Raw genomic sequence first — 22,744 nt, 5'->3', positions numbered from 1 at the left:
TAAATCATATTTTAAGATACACTTTACAGAGCCTGAGTGCCTTTCTTACTGGGACTGTAACAAGCCAGTGCCTACTAAAGCAACAGAGATGAGTTATGTTCCCTTGGAGGAGCTTGAAAGTTGTACTGGAGTGTGTGTAGGGGGATATTTTAGATAAAATCTTCCATTCTGTAGTAAATGTAGATGATCCTAACTCACCTGTCTGTTAATAGCAATGGAGATACACAATCTACTGGATACATAAATGAATTCAGTATCTTTTTTGTGATGTATAATTTGCCTGTGATTTCAAGCAGAATCTTTTACATCCATGTAAAGCTGGCAGCAATACAGACATTCAACATATCGTAGAAGTTATAAAATCCAGCAAATACATCTGTTATGTATTTGTTCATGGGTTTGTATGTACAGTACTTGGAAGATGATATATGGTGTATATTACTGTACTATTAAATAATTGTGTTCCAATGGTAAATTAGCTTTTCTAAGAGATATATGCAAAGTATTGTTAGAAATTAATTTCCACAGCTTCTATCCTGAACTACTGTACTATAGAAGCAGGAAAGGGAGTTTGACTTTGTTCATAGATGTTTTTAAAAATACCATCTTTAGCTTGTAAAGAATTCCACAGCTGTACAATATGCCTGTAATAATCTCCTACCACATAGAAAAAAATTATAAAACCAAAGAGGTTGTATAGGTAGAATTCTTTAATCTGTATTTTGAAAATGCTGAAGTCATCTGTTGTCAGTCTGGAGGAGTGCCTTTAAGCTTACATAGTCAAAATTACTAAAATAGAAATTGAAAATCTAACAGATATTTTAAATAATAGAATGTTGTGTTATACTGCAAGCTGCTGGAGAGAATAAAGGTGGAAGTGATGTTTTGGGAAGGTTATGTGTACCAATAAGTCAAGCTGCAAGATTCTGGGTAGGTTAAAATATCTTTGGGAGAAGTGTGAAGAGGAAATAACAGTGCTGATCCAGGAAATAACTGCAAACTTTTGTCCATGTTTCAATGCCTTTGTGTCTTCTGCCACCAGCAGACAATATTACTCTGTCAGTGTCCTATGTCATAAAATAAGTTTCTTTATATGAAATCAGATTATCATTATTCAGGAAAAAAATTACCATAAGTTTGGGGGGCAACAAATGTATAAATTGTATCATTATTTTATGGGTTATAAAATTAAGTTCTGCAGAAAATGTGATTATCATTATTGGTTATTTTTCTAACCATAAATCTGAAGCCAACCAATAGATATTTTGTTTTAATGGTATTTCATGTGATAAAATTTCATTGTAACAAATTACTGCTACAGAGATTTAGTAGGAAGATGTAGACCTGAATGACATGAGCATTATAGTGAAATATGTAGAAGAGCTAGAACAAAGAGGCAAAATATGAATGCCAGAACCCAAATACACTGGAGAAAACACCATAATAAGTCAGTGTCTTAGTGTTTAGGATTTATTTGCCAATAGAAACAGATTCTGTAGTAGATAGCAATTAAGATATTCAGTCTTGGCATAGCTGATAGTCCATGATCCAAGTGCTGAATAAGAGAATATTGAGTTGAGTCAAGAGAAGAGGAATACAATATCCTCCAACAAAATAAAAAATTGCTGTGTTAAGAGTGAAGGATCAGATTGGTATTTTTTCATGTAATTCAGCTATTATTAAATAGACCACAAGTGTGCACTTCTGGTGCACCTAAGATATTCTAAACAAAAGAGAAGAGGACAATGGAAATACTGTCTCAAATGAAAAACACATACAGAAATGTTTTTTACTCAAAACAAAATTGGGAAAAGAATTGGGAAAAGAGACAGATTAGGACATGTAATAAGTTGAAAAAGTGAGCACATCATACATGCATTATAGGCTTGGCTCTCAATTTTAATCCAGTACTGAAATGTCTACTGCATCTTGTGATGAAGTGGCATGACCACAAATTAAGAATCCTAATCAGGGATATGTCTTTAAAGAGGAGCAGAAACCCAGAACACCTTTTAAGCTCATTTTTCTAAATAAAGACTGTAGTACAACTTTGAAGAAATTATGAATTTAATATATAGTCTTCCATGACAATGTGTGCTGCTTTACTGTAGTAACAGTATATAATAAAGTGGTTTCCATCTTTTCAGGGTCTTCCAAGCTTTTCAGGGTCTGCCATTTAAGTCATAAAAACTAGAAGTGAGTGACTGACTATCATATATTCCCCTGTTTCATCTTTGTCATTTAACATAGGAATAAGATAGGAGAAAATGTTACATGGAGAAGTTGCACGTCTTGGGTCATTTCTTGTAATCATTTCCATTTAAGGCTTATCAAATTAGAAGAAAGAGTAATCAAGTTATCTAGCTTAGTACAAGGCAAGTTTCTTCCTGACTCTCATACATAATTAATCTATTCCAAAGCACTTAATTTGATTTCTTTTTTATAACTGTTCTTTCTTTCTATCTATCTATCTATTTATCTATCTATCTTTTTATCTAGCTACTTATTTTTGAGGGTGGTGAGACACTGGCACAGGTTGCCCAAGGAAGTTGTGGCTGCCCCCTCCCTGGCAGTGTTCAAGGCCAGGTTGGATGGGGCTGTGAGCAACCTGGTCTGGTGGGAGGTTCCCTGCCCATGCAGGGGGGTTGGAACTGGATGATCTTTAAGATCGCTTCCAACTCAAGCCATTCTGTGATTCTATGATTCTATTATATAGGCAATTTTTTAATGGTGAGAACTACTGTTATCTGGGTTATTAAATGAAACTCCTGTTTGGAATGTCACCAGCAAGTATTAGAGTAAATTGTAGGAAGTATATATTGAAATAATTTATTTTTTTCCTCTGAAACTTCAAAACTGGACACTCAATTTTTTTTTCCAGAGGGCACAAAAATTAACAGCAATGACAGCAATGATTAGGAATAGAACATTTTAAAGGTGAAGAGTTTTAGAAATATTGAATATGATGTTGGAAACCCTTCACAAGTCATTGTTACTTCTGCCTTTAATATTTGTAGAATTAGTTAAAAATTCTGTCATACAAAAGCTTTCTTTCGCTCTAGCAGCACAAACCTGTTCATTCCATGACAGTCTATCAGCCAGTTCACGAAGATCATGTCCTAATACCAGATGACTTCTCTCAAACTAAAAAAAAAAAAAATTGGATCTGATGCCCATAATTCTTCCAAATGCTCCCAACTGAAAAATAGTCTGAAGCAATCCCAATTTGGTTACTTTTTCAATAAAGCTTTTTAAAAGATTAAATAACAAGAAATAAACCTAGAAATGGGAGAAGAACCAGATGGTTAGGAGTGGCCTTAATATCTTCCATTTTTTCTGATGATAGTTCCTCCGGGAATAGTCCTCCCTATGAAAGGATATGTTACCTCCTTTATTCTCTGAAGGAAGGGAAAGCAAAGATATGTCTTCAAAGGAAAAGTGAAGCAGTCTTTTGAGAATAGATCATCTGACATAAAAATACAGGACATAGGTGTGTCAGTATGTAAAATGTTATATTTTTCATCTTCTTTCTCAAGATCTTTTAAAAGAAAAGAAAGACATGATAGCCTTTTGACAGAGAATGATAAGGATGAAAAAGGTCTACCTTTTCATGACAGAGCTGACTATTCAAACCACACAGGATTTTCTGGATTTTTCAAGCCGTTTTTAAGTCTGCATACTATTTGTACTGAAATCCCCAAATCCAGTTACTGGCTCTGGTAAAACTGATTATTGTGTCCACAGCTTATTTTTACAGTAACATTTTTCAGCATTAACTGTTTTAAAAATAAAGCTATAGTAAGCATGAATAGTCTATTGACATAACAGTAGAAGTAGTATTGCTAATAATAATTTTTATAATAATAGTAACGACAACAATAATAATGTTGAAGGGAAAGGAATCTATGTGGAGAGATACAAGCATACCTCTCTGTTTCTGGTTTTCTTCTGTGGGATTTAAAATTTGTCTTAAGCCTTAATTAAATACATAGCAAGAATGCATGAATCTTGAAAACACTCTTGGAGATCACTCAGTTCTTTCAGCAAAGAGCATGTATTAAAAAAAATCTGAAAGTTTTATAGAGTTTTGCCTAGGACTATTTTATTGATAGTAACAACAGTTCTGGAGATGAAAGAGCTGGTATATTCTACAGAAGATGCCTACAAAAGTGGAAGATAGGCAGTTACAGGGAAATATGCCTGTTCATATGAAAAAGAAAATGTAGGAAGGGGAAGCAGTCCCATCTCTCAGGTGCTGGAATTCACTTGGAACAGTGTAGCCATTGGTTTCTGTGCAAGCTTTGAAACCATTTCTCTTCATCCTCCAAGAGCTTTTCTCAGGAACTTCCTTCCTGGAAGCCAAGGCAGGACTTTTCTGCAGGTTCCTCTGAGTGCTGTTGATGTCTGAGCCTTCCTCGTGACTGACTGATGCTCTGGAGGCAGCTCTGCTTCCCTCGTGCTGCTATGGCCATCTCTTTCCTCTCCCCATGGACCACTCTGGTGCTGACTTCACCATTCTACAGGAAACTATTATCAGAAAAAAAAGCAAAATATGGCTTACTTAGCTGAGCTGGATGAGCAAGTAGCCAAGTGAACAAGAGAGACAGTGCAAATGAGGACTGAAGAGGAAAAATGGGGGAACAAAATCTGCCCTTTTGCAAGCAGAGTGTTTTATTTGTTTCACTCAACCATATCATTGCTGGGACTGAAGACAGTAAGAGAAAGGTGACTTTCATTTGCCCAGAGAAAACTCTTTTAGGAATAGTTTCTTGATTTTTGTGCAAAAAGTCTAGATTGTAAAAAAATTTCTTACCGTTTTCCTTTCCAAAAATTCCGAGAAGGTTTTGGGTTCAAGCACTGAAATTTCCAGTAGAGGGAGCTTTACTAAAGCATTTAATAATAATAAAAAAACAAAACAGCTTTTCTCAGTATTTTTCATCTACCATGAAAACGTGTGAGACCATTGGGATTTTTTTTTTTTATGGCATGAATTCGTGACATCTTAACATGTAACATCTGAAAAGGGGCAGAAAGGGCCTGTCCTAGAAGGAACATTTCCAGACGTAGTGTTACAGTATTTCATTATGGTTCCTCTGAAATAAAAATTCAATGTAAGTTAGTATGTGTGCTTTGGTAGGAATAAAGAATCTGGTCTGTTCTCTGATTTCTTTTTCCCTGATAGTAGGGAAGGATTTTTTTGAGGGAATGGTAATGTTATTGGATTTTAATACCTCTCCAGTTTGTGGCTCCTCTGAGAACTTGTTGGCAAGTTCTGAAACCATTATAACTACTAAATAAGCTACTTCTATAGCACTAAAACTTACTTTGCTGTTCCAGTGACCTGCTTTCCTTTACACAAAGAAATTCTCAAAAATCAAAGATCCTCCATTGGTTGTTGTTCCACACATTCAGCTGCAGATACCCACTCCTCTCTTGCTTTAGAAGGTGGTGAGATTCTTGACCTGATGGCATCTGTGCAGCAAGACCAAGCATGCTCTGCAACCATATTAATGACAGTGATATAATGACATTGCTCCCAAGTCTCAGTTCTTTTTGCTTGTTGTAGAATATTTTTTGTCCCTCAATCTTTTACCAGAAAAGAGGACAGGGAATAAAATTCCAGGAAAACTTGTCCTTTCCCCCAAAGAGTATAAATCTTTGAATTTCCCTATTCGAGCACGATCTCATCAAGATTTCCAAGCTTCAGAGTCTTCCCATGTAGAGTGCCAGGGATGGACATACCAAGAATCTTTATTGCTTTGGGCAAGCTCTCATTCTTTTTCCTGGCAAAAAACCCACAATCCATTAAATGAACAAAATATAAATGTGGAAATATTATTATTCTGTCAGAAGATAACAGTTGCTTTGTGTTGTCTGTATTTAATGCAGGGGCTGATTTGGTAGCTGAACAGAATATTGAAACCTATTCTGTTATTCTTCCAATCTCTTCTTGCACACAAATTGAAAACACACATATATAGAAAGATTGCAGTCTTGAATTAATTGCAGTAAACTCCCATCTATTTTTTGTCTGGTGATATTTTGTGTACATGTGATCAGTGGGTTATTTTGTCGTTACGTTACATAATATATTGCACAGTGAACCATTCAGAATTATTTTCTGTATATATTTTAGTGTCCCATTTTCTGGTTTTTATTTTGTTATGAATTGATAAATTTAAGTTGGTAAATTTTTAAATTGATAAAATACTGCTTTTTTATGTGATGTCATTTGACTTTTGCTTGGCTAATAGAAAGCAGATTATAATGTACATATCAGCATCTTTGTTGTTAACTGCCTGTACCTTTTCAGAAAGAGATGTGTATACTTTTGGACTTGGACAGTATGGGCAGCTGGGACACGGTACTTTTATTTTTGAAACTTCAGTACCAAAGTCTGTGAAACACTTGAGGAAGCACAGAATACGTAACATTACATGTGGGGAAAATCATACTGCTGTAATTGCAGGTATGTAAGTGAAAAAACCTGAAATGCAATTCCAATAATTCTGTTATACTCTAAAAACTTTTCACTTAAAATGAGCAGTAGAAGAAGACATATGCAGACTTAGTAGTTCTAAAAGTTAAATGAGCTCCTGAGAAAGGCAGATTTGACATTCGGAGTTTTTTATTCACAGCCCTGCCATGCACAGTTCTGCCTCTCTAAAAAGTATTGTTGTTTAGAAGCCTTTGTTTTGCTATACTATTTCAATCTTAATGTTTTCTTGTTGTCATTTTTTCCTCCAAATTTTCTGGACTAACTCTAACACCCAAAAGTATGTTGTCTGAAGATACGCATATTTTCACATCATAATGTCTGCTGAAAATCTGAAATTAAATATTCAGATTTTATTTCATGAAGAGAAATATTCCTTACTTGCATGGCCTGTTGCTTTGTAAGGGTTTTGTGCTGAGTCTTTGTTATTAATACCATCATTTTTTTCCTCTATACAGAGAATGGCCTCATGTTTACTTTTGGAGATGGGCGACATGGCAAGTTAGGTCTTGGAGAAGAGAATTTTACCAATCAGTTTGATCCCACTCTGTGTTATAATTTCCTGAGGTTCACAGTCCTTTTGGTAAAACCTCTGTTTATGCTTTTCAGACATCAAAAAGTTGATATATTTATGAAATTAAATAATTATTAATGTGTTATTAATGAGAGTTGAAATCTTACTGTAGGATTATTTTTTCTACAACGTTTAGTTAATAGACAACACAAAAGAAAAACAAACTATTTACTTATCACATTGTTAATTTAGTTTAAATGTACTTGTCGTGGACCAAACATATAGACTGCTTTTTAGTGTTTTATTCTGTAGTGCTGTGCTGTAGAGTTGGTAGTAGCTTGTAAAATAGAATGTGTGTTGCTTTTAGCTTGTTGACAGTTGGTGGAAACTAATAACTTATTCTGTAAACACTGGAGTGACATCCCTTTTATTTTGACCATTATTTGTACAGTGAGATATTTGTAAAATCTTAGTTTGAAGAGCTGCTTTTTGTAATCCAACTTAGATAAGAAAGGATAATACTGTTATCTTTTATGGGCATCGTTTTCATCTGTTGGCTGTGGCGTATAAGAAGTAAATATCACAGACTTGCCAGCATAAAAAATACAAACATGACTCAGGACTGAGCAAAATCTGGGACAAAGGCCTGTGGCTCACTTCTGTTTGTTTGCTGGACTTGGAGTTTAAGGGAGTTTTATCAGAAGTGGTGAACAATTTACACTTTTTATAAAGTGAAATCTCTGATTTTCATGTAATTATGCTTTGTCTATTGGAGGGTGTAGGACTTTGCCTAGCATTTTGTGATAAAATACTTAGGCTTATATTACTGAAGTTATCAGTATTGCCTACATTTGACTTGCATCAAAATAATTAGCTCCAGTCCCTTCAAAATCAGCTGAAATATCTTTGCTTTCTTTTGTATCAATAATTTGATAGACGTATCCTGTGTTCTGTTCAATACAATATATTGAACAATAAAATATGTTGTATTTAAGTAAGAAAAATTAATATAGATCACTAGATCACTAGTCATTAATAACTGTAATTACGTCCTTTTTATCATGCTGACACTATTAGGAGCTAAACTTTAAGCCATTTAACATCTCTTACTATGTTTTTCTTGTAGTTTAAGTCCCTAGAAATAAGCAGACCTTTTTTTGGTGTTATAGGTTGCTTGTGGTGGTTGTCACATGCTAGTTTTTGCTGCTCCAAGAACGAAAGGAGCTGAAGAAGTACTCCTGGAAGATTTATATGAGGGCCATTTGACTGCTACTATCTCTAAAATGAGTGAAGACTCCCAGCTAACAAACACATTACAGCTCACATCAGCACGACTTCGTCGTCGGGAGAGGGTAAATCCAGAACTGTTTTAGAGCTGTTAGCTTTGTTTTAGGAAAGAAAATAACTGTTTTAACTAAAATTATAGGAAATAACGAGCAGATAAATAGATATATATTGGAGAGGAGATGGACAATCCTTGTGTCTTTCTAAAGTTAGTTACTTGCTCCTTCCTTTGCTTTAAAGTATAATTAATGCAAAGTGCAGACTTGGGTGCTTTCTTATCAAATGTTGGATATAGGTCAAGGCTATATTGAAACAATCAACTAATGAAATTTCTTCCATTTCATTTACATGTATCTGAAAGTAGAACCTGAACCTCTTCTTTCTACAAATTACATATTTTCTTTATTTTATTTTGGAGTGAACAATGTATTACTAGTGTTTAACAGTTCTTTTATTGCCAACATAGAGACTACAGTAAGCCCTATCATAACTCATGTGTCCCCTTACCATACCTTTTGCAGCCCCAGTGTCCCTGGACCGGGAGGCTTTATGGCTTCCTGAACCCCAAACTTAACCCTAATTGGATTTTGGGGCTGAGGGCAGGTCCCTGGCCCCATGGTTGGTCCAGATTAGAATTGCATGACAGGAGCAATGTTGGTCCAGTCCCCTTGCTCTCTGAGGCATTTCTTTTGCAACACCAGTGGACCTGGAGCTGTACACTTTGTGGCTCCCTGAACCCTAACCCTAACCCTACTAGGATTTTGGGGCTGAGTCAGACGTGCTCAGCACCATGGCTGGTGTAGGTAGGAAAGGTCTGGCAGGAGCTCTGTTGGTGCAGTGCCGTGCTCCCCTTGGGATACATTTTTCAGCTGTATGGTCCATGGAGCTGAGAACTTTGTGGGTCCCCCTAATCCTAACCCTTGCCATAATTTATAAATAGAAGTATAGGTATCAACCCTCATCCCAAAATTGATGCAGGGAAAATATAGATGTTGTTCAGATTTCAGTTATTTATTTCTGTGAAGAAGTCTCAGGGGTCTTTTGTGTGGGTTTTTTTGTTTGCTTTGAGTATTTTTGTGGGGGTTTTTTGTTTGTTTTGGTTTTGGGTGTTTTTGGTTTTTATTATCCTGTTTTGTTTTTTTTGTTATTTTTTATGTAGAACCTTTTCTGTTTTATTTTTGAAAAATGTCTTGAAAACTTTTTTTTTTAAGTGAAACATACTCTTCTTGATGTTCCCTCTGTGTCCTTGATTAAGCAAGTTCATAGTTTATAAAAGCAAAAAGTTTCCCAGTAACCTTAAAATGATCCTTTGATTCTGTAACTACTGAAAGTAATAATTTCTTCTCCTTGATTTCCACTACACATTCCTTGTAATTTCTTTAGCAGCACAATGGGTTGGATTGTTTTACTTACTCATCTGAAAACTAACTTCCACAAAAGCACATCTGTTTTATACAAATATATATTTGAAAAGCTAGCATTTTCATTTTAATTAAAAATCAAAATTCTTTTTATCCTTTGTTTGCATTTTAACAGACATGCTTATGTCTGTTATGTAGAAATGTCCTAAAATGCACCACTATTTGTCTCCACTTTTTACAAATAATTATAATACTCCATAACTTTGGTTTGTGCTTTGCATGCTAAGTTGTATCATTAACTGAAGGACAATGCTAGTGCTAAGTATGAGAGATTGCTTACATTTTATTCTTTTACTCTTACTCTCAATTTTTTGTTTTTTAATTTTCTAAAGGAAAAGTCACCAGAACAGTTTATTCGAATGGCACAAACTCTGCCTCCACTGGGAGAAAGCTTCTTAAAGTCTTCGTTGCCTGTGACTAGCAACACCACCCCCTTTAGTTTTTCTGCAGTAAGCGTCCCTAAACCTGGACCTGTGGAGAACAGGGACCGTAGAAAAGGTAAAGTGTCCTTACATGTTGTAGCTGTTCTCTGAGGATAATTTTAGCTTGGCTCACATAATTCATTAATAAATGCTTAGTTTGAACATGCAAAAAACTTTAATTTCAGTCTTCCCTCAAGAGATTTTGGTAGAACACAGACATGAAATTTGAGAAATGCATACAAGAAGTTGCCTCACACTTGGTTCACATTTGAAAAGCATGCTTAAAGATTTAGAGGAGAGCTGAAAAGAAAAACAACTTCATTGTACCTGAGTTTCCTCAAGCCTGCAGAAATCTTACTTCACAATAATACTATAACACTAGTAATTGTTTTCTGCAGTTTCATTAAAAAAAAAAATTACAGAAAAAAAAATAGGAATAGTTGTAAAGAGACAAGAAGTTATACAAAAGACCTTGAATAAAAAGGATTTGTGTAATTCATATAGGAGTTTCCATCTTCTTTTGGAAATACAAAAGTACTCTTCACTCTCTGTTATCTATGATAATAAGGATTTGCAATATTCTAGCTAATGCAAAAGCCTGGATATCAGTGATAGTAAATACAGTGCTGGCCTTCTGCACAGATTCACTGGAGCAGTTCATTCAAACCCTCCATTGGGTTCCTGGGTCTGTATAATTTCCTGGGAAGAGCAATGCTGTGTTAAAGTTAGCTCAGATTTATTGGACAGTCAAATCCAATTTGAAAGTAATTAATTCAGTTAGAATGATGATGATTATTTGTAAAGCTGCCAGCATGTCCATTAGCATTTCTGGTTCGATGAAAGCGATACAGTGAAATTTTAATTGCTTTACTGTCTTCTGAGGCCTAAAACTTCAGGGGTATTGCCATATGAAGCTGGTGATATACCTGATGAACCTGAGGTGAACCTGAAAATTATGTAGGTACATATTTATAGTGCTGCCTTGGAGTTAAACTTACTGTCTCTCCAACCATTCCACAGATAATGTGCAATGTACAAAATATGACTGTGATGAATTTAGTCTATTTGGTACACTGTTACTAAAGAGATTATAGGATAATAAGCATGGCCCCATTTGTACTTAGAAAGCCTGCAAAAATGGTCAGAGATCTACAATGCACTAAGGCCAGGTTGCTAAGTTACCTCATAATGTAATTAATGTAACATTAATTCTGACAAAAAGGGGGTGGAATTGTTTCTGCTGTCTCTTAGTCTGGAGGTTTAAGGAATCTCAGGACTCAGTCCTGTGTTAGTACAATTGAGATCGTCTGTTTTACAGGACTGAGATGTTCTCTTTGCTTGTTCCTATTTTATTTACTTCCCCAATTTTACCTTACAGAAGAGAATAATCAAAAAGATAAACCTGGTGAAAGCTCTGCAGAAGAAGATTCAGATAATGAAAATGATGACAGAAACCTTGGAGATACTACTGACGTCTTAAATATGGTAATATATTCCACTAATGAATCTGTGATTCCTTTTTTTTTTTTCAGGAGAAGAGTAAAGCAGGTAAATCTTGTTTAAAGTTCTAGTATGGAACTCCTTTACAGAAGTCCTATCCCAGAACATCATATGTGGCATAAAAAAATGTTGACATACTGTTAAAGGAGCATAGATTTCACATCATCACTTGTAATGTTTATTTTCATTTTCCAAATATTGGTGTAATATCAGATTGAAGCAGTCCATATAGTGCAGCCCCTCCCCACACTTCAGCTTTGTATATGGGAAAGAAAAGGAGAAGGATGCTGGATGCCACATGGTGATCCTTGTCTCTGACCTTCCTCATCTTGATGATTTCCAAGAGAAGAACTGCAGGAAATGAAACAGAGAGCTGTCTTTTCCTGTTCCTTGAAGAGTTTTTTTAGTACAGGTGGATCATATTAAAGGGAAAACCAGAATGCAGACATTTTGATTATTTGGTGATCCCCACGCATGTTCCTACATATTTCTTTTATTTAAGAAATATGTTCACCTTATCACTTGTGCACCTTTCCAAAATATCTTTTTCTCTTGGCAGATAGGGCATGTCCTGGCCTTAATGCAGTGTTCTTTTGTTTTCTGTCTTGTCTTTTTCTTGGTTTTTGTCTTTTTTTTTAAAACTTCAATGGAATGGAAACAAATGGGTTCCTTACTGCGGACTCAGCTCAGGATATGTTGTCACTTGTGCCAGAGGGATTGAAAAGATTACAGGAACTGTTACTTGTTTTTACTTAACAGTACTTAGTAATTTAACCAGCTGTTTGTGCATATTATATAAAACTTTTTTCATTTACAAGAAAAAAAATTCTTTCAGATGTGATGCACATGGCCTTCATTAATTTGCTGACCTGTTATTTACAATATATTGAACACTTTCCGTGCTAGACTTCCTTCTTTCTGTTTTAGTACCCGTTATGGATTGATTTTAGAACATCTATCCAAATGAAACAGCAAATTTGAGAAAAGTCTGTCGAGCAAACCTGTCAAAATACAAAGAAAAATGATTCCTCTTCTTGAATCCAAGTGTAAATAATGTTACAGCATAGTTTCAGTTTTTCTACCCTGTGGCAACATGCATCTTACTGACAAGTGTGACAAGAGGAAGAAAAATTTTTAATGTCATATTGATGATACAAGTTCTTGGGAGTCAGAAACCAGAACTGTCCACGCTCACTCTGTTGAGAAAGAGTATGGTGGTCACACTATAAGCAGTTAACAAACAGAAGCAGAGAAGATTAACTTGTCATTTTCAGTATATGAGGAGGGTTGGCCAAAATCTCACTACTTGCCCAGCTAGTAGTATTTTACATTGCCTTGCCTCTTCTTTTTTTGATTTATGTAGAAGAGATACAGGCATTAGATTCCAATTAAAATTTGTGCTGTACAATGTTTCAATGAACATGTTCTTTCAGGGCAGTGGAATTAAAAGGGATGTTGAGGGCAGGGATGATAATAGAGTAAGGTGTTACATTTGTAGCAACAACTTCAGGGTGGGTGTAAGATGGATCTAAAATGTGCTTGTGGGCTGTACAAGGAGGCATGTAGCTTTTAGTCTCCACAGACAGTTTAGATGTTGACATCTAAGCTGGTTACCATCATTTACTGTAAGGAGTAAATGAGGGAGTGGAAGTGAATTAGAGGATTTAAATGATCATACAGATTTATCTCAACCTAACTGCAGTGGTATTAATATGTTCATATAATTTGTAATAGCTCTGTTTAGTTGGTCTTTGCTGCTGCTTTCCCTATTATTTTTTATTATGTATAACAGAGATCTTATTCTTTGCAGACACATGTGATGAAACTGAATCCCAGTGACCAATCCTTAAAATTGTCACCGCTCCAAAAACAAAAGGTACTGTAACTAATTATATGTGCATGTATAGTTATACTGGTGTTTAAAAGATCTACAATTCTTGTATTATCCTTGAGTTTGATTTTTTTGCTTTGAGTTTTAAAAAAGCTCAGCAAATTTTATCCGTCTTTTCTGAGTATCCATGAGGTAAAATTCTAAGAAACAGACGAAAGTCAGAGTGAATTTCTTCATGCTCATAGAACTCGTCATATCCAACATAGTTTGAAATGAGAATATATAGTACTTCACCATTGTAAGGAAAAAAGACTACCATAATCACTTTGTAACTTATGCTGATAACATACATTTCTACTAGTTTATTGGTATTAAAATATCTTCATTGACTTTGGGGACACAGTGTAAGTAAGTAAAGATTTTATTTACAGAAATTCACCATGGACTATATTTAAAGTATATTTAATACTGGTTTTAACTTTGAAATTAAAATGCTTTTGTATTACCTTTCTATTTCACTCCTAAAGTAACATGAGCGTTTCAGCATGTTGATATTTTTCATTATAGTTTTATTTTATATTTTTAAAAATGTAAAATATTTTGCAGAATTTATTTAATAAGTAACAAATTTAAAGCAGAGAGGCAGCAGATTTTCAGACTTACAGAAAAGGCATAACAGGGAGTGCATCAGAACACCTCCCAAGGGGAAAGGTGGAGGAAGGTGTAGTTCTTTCCTTCTTTTGGCACAGCCTCACACAGTCCATGTTCATGAGCTTATGGGACATGATATTGGCTGCATAGTTCTTCTTGCATTCACTTCAAGTGCTTGGATAGTGAAAAAGGAGTTACAGTACATGTATCATCAACAGAATGTTACATTCTTCTAATTTATGCGCTTCTTAACTCATGTTTCATGTGAAAGACTGTAGCTTTTATTCTGTCTTTTAGTCTCCTCAGATTGTTTCTTTTGTTGTTCAGATGCTTTTATAACCTTTTTCTTTTGTTGTCATTTGTCCTTAATGCTTTCCTTCTCTCTTTTTAATTTTCTGCTTCTCATGTGGAATAGAAGAACAATAAAAATGTGAAACTGAAAAGAGATGGTAAGGGTGGGATAAAAAACAAGGATTCTGATTCCGTGAAGAAGGGCTCAGATTTAGACTTTGACTCTTTACAAAAGCAGCCTTCACTTTCAGAATTACTGGGACAAGATTTAGAAAAAAGTAGTGCCTTTCTAGAGAAGCCTGTAACCAAAAGAATTACAATAAAAGCAAAATCTGACCGTACACAAAATGTTAATACTTTGAAAAGGGATGTTCAGCAGATTACTAGGGACAAATGTGGATCAGTGAAAAGGGAAGAAGCATATGTGCAAACCCCTGATGTTTTCAGAGAGGAAGTAACTTACAATCTTCCCACTGAAAACCAGATTCTGACTGAGGAAGCAAATTCTTCCGATAAAAAGGCAAAAGCTGTTAAATTTAAGCAGTCCCTTAAAATAGAAGTACTTCCTTCTGCATCCAGGGATCAGCCCCAGACAGAGTCATTAATTGTACAAAATTACAATCCTGTTAAAAATCAAGGAAGTCAAGAAACAATAGAATGTCAAAACATAATAAAGGATGTTGAAAAATCTGATAAATGTGGAAAAAAATGCATTGGAGGAGAAGAAAGTAGTGAAGAGCAGAGGGGGGTTAAAAAGAAGGATCATTTTTTAAAACAAGTAGCTTTAACTATGTCTTCGTTTTCATCTGAGGAAAATAGTAATGGTCTTGGAAAATACATACACAAGATTAGGGGAAAAGAAGAGGACTACTGTGAAGACAGAGAGATCCAGAAAGCAATGAAAACTGAAAATGTGAAAGATTTGGACCTAGAAAAAGAAGACAGTGAGATTGAGGAGATGCAAGCTACAAACAGTGAGAGAGGATATATAGAAGAGAGTGATATAAAAAGTCTGAATGAGGGAGAAACAAACTCTGAAGCTAAATCTGATGGCAACAGGCAGTTAGGAATTAAGAATGAGGAGGAATCTAATCAAGAGCAGGAGAGTGAAGGCAGTGAAAAGGGTGAAAGTCAAAAAGAAAAACTAGATGAAAATGTTGCCAGTGAAGGTGAGCTAGGGGAGGAAGAAGAGAGTGAGATTAAAGATAGAGGTGAAGTTTCAGGAGAAAGAGGTGACAGTGAAGAGGAAAAAGAAAATGAGGAAGAAAATGAAGAGGAATCAAAGACTGAAAGAGACAATGAGAATGAGGGTGGAGAAAAGACTGGAGAGATTAATCAGGAAGATAGCAAAGAGCAAGGAGCTGAGGAAGGCAGGTTAATGGAGGAAGAAGAAGAAATGCTGAGTGAGGGAGAAGAGGATGTGCAGGAGGAAGAGGAATATGCAAAAGAGGAAGACATGGAAACAGAAAAGGAGCAGCAGGTTAAAAGTGGAGGAAACAAGGAGAGTGAAGAAGGAGATGAAGCTGGAGAAAGGGAGGAAGAAAATGAGGTAGAGGCAGAGGAGGAAGGAGAAGATGAAAAGGAAAATGAAGAAAAAGAAAGGGAAAATGAAAAAGACAAGGAGGGTGAGAGGGAGGAAGAAAAAGAGGTAGAGGCAGAGGAGGAAGGAGAAGATGAAAAGGAAAGTGAAGAAAAAGAAAGGGAAAATGAAAAAGACAAAGAGGGTGAGAGGGAAGAAGAAAATGAGGTAGGGGCAGAGGAGGAAGGAGAAGATGAAAAGGAAAGTGAAGAAAAAGAAAGGGAAAATGAAAAAGACAAGGAGGGTGAGAGGGAGGAAGAAAATGAGGTTGAGGCAGAGGAGGAAGGAGGAGATGAAAAGGAAAATGAAGAAAAAGAAAGCAAGAATGAAAAAGACAAAGAGGGTGAAGAGGAGTTTGAACAATCATTGACAGAGCAGGAAGAAGAAGAGATGTCTGCAGAAGAACAGGAGGAGAAAGATGCAAATAGAACTAAGGAGGTGGGGGAGGTTGGAGTCAAAGAAAAAGAAGAAGAGGGGGAGGCTGGGGTGGAAGAAGAAGAAGAGGGGGAGGCTGAAGCAGAAGAAAAAAGGGAAGAGGGTGCAGCTGGAGTGAAAGGAGAAGAGGAGGAGGACAGAGTGGAAGAAGAAGGAGAAGAGGGGGAGACTGGAGTGCAAGAAGAGGAGGAGGACAGAGTGGAAGAAGAGGGGAAGGCTGAAATGGAGGAGGAAAGAGATGAGGAGGAGGAAGAGGAAGGAGCAGGGCCAGAAGAAGAAGGGGAGGACTGGGAGGAAGATGAACAAAAGGAAGAAGAGTGGGAAAATGAAGAAGAGAAAGAAGAACAACAAGATGAAGTAGAGGGAGAAGGGGTGGAAGAGGAGGAAGAAGAAGAGGGAGAAGATGAGGAAGAAGAAGAGGAAGAAGAGACAGTTGATGAAGAAGAGGGAGAAGAGGGAGTGGAAGGAGAAGAGGAAGAAGAAGAGGGAGAACAGGGAGTGGAAGAAGAAGAGGGAGTAGAGGAAGAAGAGGAGGAAGAGGGAGGGGAAGAAGAAGAGGAGGAAGAGGGAGGGGAAGAAGAAGAAGAGGAGAAAGAGGGAGGGGAAGAAGAAGAGGAAGAGGGAGGGGAAGAAGAAGAAGGGGAAGAAGAAGAAGGGGAAGAGGGAGAAGAAGCAAAACGGGAGGAAGAAGAGGAGGAAGAGGAAGAGGAGGAAGGGGACATTGGAGAGGAGGAAGAGAATGAGGAAGAGGAGGAAGGAGAGGAAGAGGAAAAAACAAAAAGTAAAAGAAAAAACAATATTAATAAGCTTCCACAAAAGAAAAGCAAGACCAGGAAGCCAGAGAAGACAGAAAGTACTGCTTTACCAAACAGTTCTAAACAAAAAATTAAGTCCAAACAGCACATAGGAAATGGTTTACATAATTCAGAACAGTTTTGGAACAATGTACTACCTCATTATTTAACACTGAAGTAGCATAGACTACTGGAGATAAATTTTAATCCTATTCAGCAAACTTTGGAACTATGGTAAATTGATTTTTATTACTTAAAAGAGTTGTTTTTAATGTAGTCAAACTGTAGTATTATACATACACTTTAAGTGCCAATTTCTTAAAAAAAAGAAATGAAGAAAATGTTTAGATTTGGGAAGCTTTTATGAGAGGAATGTTATAAATTGTTGATAAAGTCATTTACACGATCATCTTTATCATGTATGACACAGTTAAAAAAATAATTGCTCAAGAGGCAAAATGTTTGTCTCTAAAATTATAATGTCATGCTGACAACATGAATTATACATTGTAACAGTGTAATCTTCTTTGCCTTTGAATCAGACTTGGTAAGGTAATGCATCAATTTCAGCTGCACAATAACTTATAAATGTGCCTTATATGAGTGTCAGTAAATCATCAAAGGTACACATTTTTTAAATTTTGGTATCACTCTGTATTCATTCTCCTCTGCTTATCTTCTGCTCTTATATTTGTAAAATGTTTGTGTACTCTGTAAATTAACAAGTTGCCAAATTTGTTGGTAGGTGGGAAGTAAATAGAAATGCAGGCCTGGCTAAATGTTGGGTTGGGCTTTTTGGAAGGCCTTAAGGCTGACTTCTTATTTTGGTGCCAGCACAGAAATATGTGCAAAAAGACAAATACAAGTCTCGGAATCTGGCGTGGTTTAAATTAGTGACAGACTCCATCTGCTTAGGGTTAATTTTTGACTGCCACATTTGGTGATTAGAAATGATGAAAAATTTGGAAATACACATATGTAAAGAATTAATTATTTGTGTATATCATGCAATAAGCACAATATTCAGTATGTATTTACAAGAGACTAAATTAGTCATCTAGCTCCAAGGTTCTCAAGGATGGGAATACACTTTGTTGCAGTGTGAAGTGTATGTATGTTTTCAGGATCAGAGTCTAAGGTTCTCTTCATTAAGAGAAGATTTGTGGGTTTCTCTCCTAAAAATTACCTCTGTGATCTCCAGAAAGCAAATGATGTAATAAACTAAGAAACCAGATGGAATAGTAGAGAATGTGGCATGAAAATATGAATTCTTTTTGTAGAAGTATGTTAATGCTTCTGGAGTTTACTTAAGATATGCAAACAAATCTTGCAAATTATTTTTGTGGCTTTGTAAGATGTTGCGTTACTTTTTCAACTATTGGTGGTTAAAGAAGGGTAAAAGAATGGACAAGGACTCATCAAACAGCATTTTTATTTAACTTCTATGAGTGCGCTGAGAAGTTTCAGTAAACAGATCTGAGTATTGACATTCTCTAGAAAGAAAGTTACTTAAATCCTATTTGAAAATGAGGGTGGGAGAAGCAGCGAATCAAAATTAATAAATGTCATGCAATAAAAATGTTAATGAAACTAGTATTTATGTTGAGGATATGAAACATTTTACATGTTGTTTTGTAAGATACTGGCATTAAACTATCTTTGACACAATGTCTCCAGAATTTATTTTCTAAAAAGGCTGTGGTAGATTAATAGTTTGCCAGTAGATTGTAGTCTAATTTGATCCTTCTTACCTCAGTCACCCCTCGCACAGACCACATTTGAAGGTAAGGTCTCTTTCAGTCATGTGCCATATACCCCATCTGTAACAAAAATTTAGTCCATTGACTATATTTTGTCTCTGTGAAGTTTGTTTTAAGCTTTGGAATTTTCTGGAATACAATGACTTTGCATCAGCATGTGTAAGTCTTTGAAAAAGGGGAAATATCCTCCTGTTCTGATAGAGTGGAACATTTTAACCATTAAATGCAGGTCACAAGAAAACAGCACTCTGTACCAATGAAGTCCTCAGTTATTTAGCAGAAAATACTGCATTATCACAGAAGTGCCACGAAAATACTTCTGGAAGTAGGTGGAGCTCAGCTGTGTTACTTTATCTTTCTTAGGAAACATTAGGATTTTACTGTAATTAAATTTAGGGTTACATTGAAAAGTATTTTGTAGGCCTAAAACCATTTTTCTTGGGTATGCCATAGTTAGTTCGTATTCTAGAATTCAGCTTTAGGAAAAAAAAAAAAGGTGCCATGAAAAAAAATGTGTTGTTTCTTATGAAAAACATTCTAGAGGGAAGAGGAAAAAGTGAGAGCACTTTGAAGCAAGTGATTTCTGATTTCATGTAGGAATGGTTCTTCATTTAGCATTTGGCTGTAGCTTTTAATGCTTGGGCACATGGGTATCATTTGTTGTTCCTCTCTTAACATGGCGCTGATAGCATAAGGATTCCTGGGAAAGTAAAGGAAGCCAGGTTATGGGCATCTCCTCTTCTTTGTTTTGTCTGGATGAAAATTCATTCAATTGAGGTCTAATTTTACATTGTTTTGTGGATCATTCCTGTGGCAGGGGAAAAGCAAAGCATAACTGCAGGACTTTGAAGGGTTTTCCATTGAATCATTACATAAATTGTGCACTGTGCCAATGTTTCTGGGCTTAGGGGGGACTTTGGAACTCTATTAGCATAATGAGTGGAATTTTATTTAGTTTGACTCATACTGGTTTATGAAGTTTGGTACTTGTGGCTTTGTGGAAATTCAGTATGTCCTTGGAATTTATTATGGGATACAAAAAGATTTATGTGCAGTACTTAGGCAACATGGCAGAAGTACTCCTGAACTGGTTTTTAGTAGAGAAAAATAATTCTGCAATAGAGAAAACAACAGACAGCTGCTCAGATTAAAGATCTGTCTAGTTCAGTATCTTATTTTCTACCAGTGGCTACTGGTGAATACCCATTTAACATATTCTTAGCTTATTTTACACATTATCTGAAGAAGTAACTCCTTTTTTTTTTTTTTGTCTTGAGTCTGTTTTTTGGTTCCTTCATTTGATGTCTCTGTGTTTTTTGTATTAGAAAAAAAAAAGAGCATTTATTCCTCTCCATGGTGTATTCCCTCATGATTGTCACATGGAAAAGCTGTTCATCTACGTGGTTTAAATCATATCAAGATCAAATTGTTTCATTGATTTATTAATAACAGTTGACCAGCAATCAACCACAACACATTCAAGATCAAGAGTGGCAATACAGAAGCTAACAACAGCACTAGACATCCATAAAATCTTAACAAGACCCTGGAAATTTGTAAGCATCCACAATTCTGTAGCTAATCTCAGAAGTTTGAATCCCCCTGCCCACTCTCACATGATCACAGAATGACATAGGCACACACTGCCTTTTATAACAGGCATGAGTTACAGGCATCTACTTTCAGGGGGCAGGCTGCAAGTTCCTGTTAGAGATGAAGGTGCTCTAGATTCCTCCTGAATATGCTGTAGCACAACTTCTTTCTTATGCCTGGAAAATTTCAGCAGGTAAATTTCCTATTGTATCTGAAAATATTTATTCATATAATAGTCCTCTTTGTATGATAAATGCTGAGTAACAAAAAATCCCAAGTTTTCATTCACTTTTTTTTTGTCCCAGTGTCTCATCTAGATAGGTATATGGATATTCTTTAGAATAGTGCCCTTAAGAAACACACAGAAAATGATATTTAGTTTTTGTTTCCATTGCTTTTAGGTTTTTTTCTCGTCTTTAGTCATCCTTCAAAGATAAACCTTTTAGATTTACCCCTTGGCATAGCAAGCAGTCTTATTATTAATTGGATTTGTGGTGTCAATCTAGTCATTTGACAAATACCCTAAAACAAAGAACAGTGATTAAAGGCAAGTACACTTAATCACTGTCTTAAGGATTTATAATAGTGCCAATTTCTTTGCTTGGCAACCTCATGCTTTAATAATTAAAAAAAATACTAATACCCTTACCTTAAAACCCCATACTTACAAAAATATTTATTATCAGGGCTCTGAAACCTTTACTGTAAAGATAATTACCAGTCTGGCTTTCATAAATGTCCCAGTGCTGAAAAATCAGACAGGACTCTTTGCTCTTTCTGCCTGAGGTGAGTTGCAGGGCAATCTGCTGGAATGTCCCAAGTTCAGAGTGGTGCATTTATAGCTTTATAATGCTTCATTTGTACCCCACCTTTCACAGGTGTTAAATGTTATGACTTTGTGGTTTCATACTAAGAATGTGAGAGAGAGAGCTAAACAAAAGTAGCTCTAAGAAGAATTTTCTATCAAGCAAATCCTTTATCTGCACCTATGCCTGTGAGGATGTAGACCACAGTAGTACTGAAGAGTTATGTTTCCTTCCCCTGTGTACCAAGAAGAAAACAAGAGACTGTGCTGTTCAACTGGCAACTCAAAAATAATCACCAGTCTCATATGAGTTTGGTATTCTGAGCCAGCCCAGCAGAGACTGGTTTTTTTTTTTTTCCACAAGAAGTTTAAAATACTTCCACTATAGAAAGCCAGGGCACAAAATTACTCTCATAATTAAAAACACAGTATCAGAACAGCTGCAAAATTTAATCTGCTTTAATAGGGAATTTATTGTTATCGCTGAGGCGAAAAAGAATGAAGCAAACTTGCGTGTGTCTTGTATCAAAAGAACAAAAAAAAAAAGTTAAGCAGCATTTTAAATCCAGGCTTGCAGATAACTGGGGTAGAACTTCCCTAAGTGCCAGCATGAAAACAGAGTGGGGAAACTGGTGGGATTTGTGTTATTAAGGTGGGTGTGCCTTGAAAAATCTACCTATTCATGATGAGAATGGGTTTAAATGTTCTTGATGGTTGTACAGAAATTGCCTTATCTATATCAGAGTATTTTGAAAAAGGGGATCTCACTTGAGAGATCCAGTCTTGCAGGATGTGGAGATTTCAGCAGTGACTCACAGGGCATCCTTTCTAGGAATATATGGAGAAAAGACTGTCGAGAAGAACCTACCTGCCTACTGTGGTATTATTGGTGAAAATTTGCCTTTGCCCACACTTTTATCTGTGTACTGAATAATGATTAGCATGATTAAGGCAGGATTTAAACAGAAAGAATAGAATTTTTGAGAGAGATGCAGTACTCCAAGCTATGTGGCACAAGTAGAAAGAGCTTACGTTCACTTACAAATAGGTGGGAGTTGCATGACAAACTCCAGACATTCAATATTTGTTTTATAAAAAAACAGAAAAAATGCACAAACTGTATGCAAGTATAGGCTAACATTCCCTAGTTAGTTTTTCTCTCTGTCCATTAGCATTAAGAATTCATTTTGCATGCAGCATAACACCTTCCAGAGACACATTGAGTTTTTGAGATAAGAACAGCATATTCTGATATCTGGGGTGGCTCATTATATTTCATCTGTTTTACTTAAGTACCAAGGAGTTATTTTAGTATGGTGTTCCCAAGGGACTGACTGTTAGAGGGTGGTTATGTTGTTGTAAATAGCC

At 35.9% G+C, this 22,744-nt stretch overlaps 1 protein-coding gene across 2 annotated transcripts in view; it reads left to right on the top strand.

The window, feature by feature from the left end:
- Window positions 1-20,542, top strand: part of RPGR (retinitis pigmentosa GTPase regulator) — a 39,951-nt gene extending 19,409 nt beyond the window's left edge. For both annotated transcript variants that reach the window (XM_071750873.1, XM_071750884.1), the window contains exons 8-14: window positions 6,314-6,469; window positions 6,955-7,079; window positions 8,180-8,362; window positions 10,048-10,213; window positions 11,516-11,622; window positions 13,448-13,513; window positions 14,535-20,542. In XM_071750873.1, coding sequence (XP_071606974.1) covers window positions 6,314-6,469; window positions 6,955-7,079; window positions 8,180-8,362; window positions 10,048-10,213; window positions 11,516-11,622; window positions 13,448-13,513; window positions 14,535-17,399 — 3,668 coding nt within the window. In that variant the 3' untranslated portion in view covers window positions 17,400-20,542. The remainder of the gene's footprint in view (window positions 1-6,313; window positions 6,470-6,954; window positions 7,080-8,179; window positions 8,363-10,047; window positions 10,214-11,515; window positions 11,623-13,447; window positions 13,514-14,534) is intronic.
- Window positions 20,543-22,744: the final 2,202 nt, after the last annotated feature.

Source organism: Heliangelus exortis, chromosome 1 (assembly GCF_036169615.1).
Source record: "Heliangelus exortis chromosome 1, bHelExo1.hap1, whole genome shotgun sequence".
NCBI lineage: Eukaryota > Metazoa > Chordata > Aves > Apodiformes > Trochilidae > Heliangelus > Heliangelus exortis.
The sequence above is the reverse complement of the archived record's forward strand: the minus strand, read 5'-3'. Positions and strand labels throughout refer to the sequence as shown.